Genomic DNA, 4,509 nt, shown 5'->3' on the forward strand with positions numbered 1-4,509 from the left:
GACTAAACTAACTTAAATTTCTCTCTACAGAACTCATGTACACCACAAGTACTCAATGACATAAGAACAGCCAATGTTCACAACCGACCTAGTTAATCAATATAATAGGAATGTCTTTAAAACATCTCTGTACATTAATATGTTTCAAGATGAAAAATGTCGTCTTATGCGCAATCTATCTTTATCTATGAGTTAAACACATTAATTTCCTTTAAAAGTTCACAGCTCTGGTCATTATGGAAAAATCGATCTGGCTCTAATATGACCTTAATCTGACTTTGATCTAAAATAGATCTGACAACTATCTGGCTTTGATCTAACATTGATCTGGCTTTGATCTAACATTGATCTGGCGTTGATCTAAAATTGATCAGGCTTTGATCTGACATTAATCTGACATTGATCTGGTTTTAAGCAAACATTAATCTGGCTTTGATCTGACATTAATCTGACATAGATCTGGTTTTAAGCAAACATTGATCTGGCTACTTTAAATTTAGTCCCACGATCTCATTTAAGACTTTTATTAAAAAGCATTCAGACCACATATAATTCGGTGCAAGATTTTTTAAAGTACTTTTTAAAATGTTTTTTATTTTATTTTTTATTTATAATTCTTCACTATTGCACAATTATTTATTTGATATCATTCATGAAACGTATAAAAAATATCTATCTATCTACAGGGTGAGTTAAAAAAGTGCGATTTCTGGCGTCTGGTGCAAAATTTTACCTTTTTTGTGCAACTCTCCTATATGATAATTTTTATTATTTTTTTTCAATGGTTCTTCGAGGTTTCAACTGAACAGCGTATATTTTTAACTTTTGAATATACTTAGAAGAAAGGAACTAGAGAATTCAAATAACTTTTCCTTAAAAATTAGACCAGAACTGAAAATTGCTAATTTTCTTATTACAATTTTGTCAATTTTCTGTGATTCAATTCTTATAAAATTATAGATTTCGATAGCAATAATTATATACAGATTTTTGCTTTTCTGAACTTTTTATTTTGAGAGAAAAAAGGTTTTTTTGGACCATGGAGTACCAAAAAAATTAAAAATTTTCAAAAAATTTTAAAAAACACCATACAGAAGAGTTGCCACAAAAAAGGTACACTTTTTCACCAGGCGCCGCTAATCACACTTTTTTTTGACTCACCCTGTATATTTTGACAATTATTATTTTCCAAATATTTGCAGCGCCTCTGGAATGTCAGGATTTCCTATCTGGGTTCAGCTAATTCCTCAGGTTCTTTATTTTAGATTTTTATTTTTTTTTATGTTGGTATTTTTAAATTGTCTAATACCTCAGACACATTTTTTGGTTTTTGTTAATTAGGGCCAAGTTCTGTTAACGAAGTAAAGTTTTAAAAAAGTAACAAATATAAAGTTTTTTTGTGAAGGGTTGGATTTTTTCCGGTACTGAATTAACTTGCAAGAGACCCGTTTTAATTACGAATTATATAGATTATGTTTGCTGTTCAAGTAGGCCAGGATAAGGGAAATCAGATTACTAAACAGCATCTCAGGTAGATACAATGGTAACAAGAAACCAATTGAATGGTTTTTATCTTTTTTTCTTTCTTTTTAAAATCCTAAAGCGACTATGATTGAAATTATGAAATATTAACAAAGACGAAAATCATCAAGTAGACAGTAGACAGCAGACAGTAGACGGTAGACAGTAGACAGTAGACAGTAGACAGTAGACAGTAAACAGTAGACAGTAGACAGTAGACAGTAGACAGTAGACAGTAGACAGTAGACAGTAGACAGTAGACAGTAGACAGTAGACAGTAGACATTAGACAGTAGACAGTAGACAGTAGACAGTAGACAGTAGACAGTAGACAGTAGACAGTAGACGGTAGACAGAAAACAGTTTTTCTTTTGAGTTATTAGGATACCTTTATTTTATTTTAGGAATTTCTACAAGGTGTTTTCTGGAAAAGAGGAAAAAATAATTCAAATAATTGATTTGAGAATAAAAATTAAAAATTCTCAACAAAATCACATTTTATTGGCAAACATTTTTCACAAAATGTTCTATCGTGAATGATTTCTTATTATATCTTAGAGAGAAAAATCCATTGATCAGTGATTTAATTTAACCAAATAAGAAATAAAATGAGTTGATAATTTGAATTGTATTTTGCTGATCAGGGGGCAGACCTTGATGCTCTGGCTGAAAATGGTTATAACACCATGACTGCGGTAATTTAATATTATATAAATAAATTAGAAATGATTTTTAAATCAAGGTTAATAGACAAGGTTGAGTGTTGATTATTCAGATCATCTTTATTTGACAAAGTTTTAAAAAAAGTTTTTAAAAGCAAAAAAAAATTTAGACCCTTTTTAAGGAAAAAAAGGACAAGAAAGTTTGGTTAAAGTGAAAGAATTAGTAATTTTTCCACAAAAAGTTTAGGAATGTTTGACGCAAGGTTGTATAATATGCTAGGTTACTCTAGATGCGCTCCAGAGTGTACGGAAAATGTCGTCTCATAAGATAGATAAAAACATGACGGATCACTTTCGCCTCTATAATCAGTGACGTCATATGAGGTTTTCATCTATTTATCTTAGTAGCATTGGAGCACATTGACAGTAACCAGTCTTATTATACAAACTTGGTTGGACGCGTTTTGTAGAGAGCATACCGAACCATTATACAGGGTGTCCTAATAAACATAGGAATTCAATGACGAATCCGATATCGTCTTTTTAAATAATTCTTTGATTTATTATAGTGATACCACCTGAGAAAGCTGTATTTTGTAAGAGTTTCGTCTGCTATGATCACATTTTGTTTGTTTATGTTTTGACTGCATACGGTTGTACTAAGTAAAACAAGAAAATTACAGTATACAAACAGAGTAAACTTGTCCTTCTTCACTGTTCATCTTACGGAGACATAATAGACACATCTTTACAGTCTTTTACCCTTTTCATAAAATAAACTCTAGCAGACATAATAATATTATGGCTTTTGAAATTAGGTATTACAATGCTAATTCATAACAAAGACAATATCCAATTCGTCACTGAATTCCCATGTTTATTGGGACACCCTGTACTAGATTATTTTCACGCCAAAATACACCGCAGAATACTTCAAAAGAACCCTTTATTTTCTGCATGTAAATTTGATATTTTTATAATAAAATTTTTAAGAATGGTTTAATCTTTAATTTTTTTTATTTCCAAAAAATAAAATAACAATTTATGTACAATACAGTACAGGAACACCAAGCAAAGAAGACGATTTCAAATGTCGTCTTTGTATCATTATAGTTTATTTGTAGAACGGAGATTATATCCTGGATTTGGCCAACTATGAACTTCTCTTCGCCAACTTCCTTCTCGGGAAAACTATCTATGGTCCAGGTATAGATTAATAAAATGTCGTCTTCAGTCTTTTTTTCTGGAAACTATGATGCATAAATCAAATCAAGCAGGGTTACCTATAAAGGATGAGACTTCAGAGACGACTGTACGGATTTCATAACCAGGCTGTTAGCTCGTAATCATGATTTTCTAAAACTATAACTTGTTTCTTTCTTTGTATAATCATCAAATAAGTCATGAAAAGACTTATTTCAAGACAGACAAAATTAATTTAACCTTGAAATCATCTTATTTTAAGAGTTTCAGGTCGTCTTCATTAGTCTCTTCCTTTACGGGTAAACCCGTATTTAAATTAAACAAGCCAATTTTGGAAATTTTTACGATGAAAACATTTGAATCTTTTAACACTGAAAAGAAAAGGCCAGGATCTCAAAATATCAACAATCAAGCATGATTGCGTTGACAGACCAAAAAAAAATTTTTATAGGTTTTAAACGCTCTTTTACCATTAATTATCCAGGACGGTACCATTTCAAAAACTTAAATCTGCAGTGGGAAAAATAATTTCAAAATAACAGAAATTGATTTTACAAATTTTCTTCAAATAAAATCAAATTAAAGCTTTTATTTTTTTTTAAAATTTTATCTTATCATTGTTTAAGGAAAATATATCTTTGGATGTTTCGACAACAGCGACCTACAGAGGAAGTATGAAATCATTCACGAAGTGGAATAAGAAGACGACATTATAAAGCACTGATTTTGTTTTGTTTTTAAATTTGCTATTATACAAGGGACCTGTCAATTTGTTGTGTTAAATTTGTATGCATCGATTAATAATAAAGTACTTAACTATATTTTATTTCATCTTCTCTGAAATATAGACGGACAACCACAGAAAAGAGATTAACATAGAAGGGAAATAACACTATCCCTATGAATTAGATCAGTCCCTTCGAGCCAAAAAATGTTCACAAATTATACAAAAATAGACATTGGGACAATTCATTGAAAGACTTGTCATAGTAAGACATTTCATAGATATGACATCTCATATACAGGACATTTCATAGACAAGACATTTCATAGATAAAGACAATTCAAAGATATGAAATTTCATAGATAAGACATTACATTAACATGAAATGTCTTGCTATGAA

The 4,509-nt window shown here is 30.3% G+C and overlaps 1 protein-coding gene across 1 annotated transcript in view; it reads left to right on the top strand.

The window, feature by feature from the left end:
* LOC111697917 (uncharacterized) overlaps positions 1 to 4,206 on the top strand; it is a 7,309-nt gene extending 3,103 nt beyond the window's left edge. The window contains exons 3-8 of the mRNA XM_023468066.1: positions 1,203 to 1,251; positions 1,470 to 1,531; positions 1,925 to 1,955; positions 2,165 to 2,215; positions 3,307 to 3,388; positions 4,012 to 4,206. Coding sequence (XP_023323834.1) covers positions 1,203 to 1,251; positions 1,470 to 1,531; positions 1,925 to 1,955; positions 2,165 to 2,215; positions 3,307 to 3,388; positions 4,012 to 4,085 — 349 coding nt within the window. The 3' untranslated portion in view covers positions 4,086 to 4,206. The remainder of the gene's footprint in view (positions 1 to 1,202; positions 1,252 to 1,469; positions 1,532 to 1,924; positions 1,956 to 2,164; positions 2,216 to 3,306; positions 3,389 to 4,011) is intronic.
* The last annotated feature ends 303 nt before the right edge of the window (positions 4,207 to 4,509 follow it).

This window comes from Eurytemora carolleeae, unplaced genomic scaffold (assembly GCF_000591075.1).
Source record: "Eurytemora carolleeae unplaced genomic scaffold, Eaff_2.0 scaffold236, whole genome shotgun sequence".
In the NCBI taxonomy this organism is placed as follows: domain Eukaryota; kingdom Metazoa; phylum Arthropoda; class Copepoda; order Calanoida; family Temoridae; genus Eurytemora; species Eurytemora carolleeae.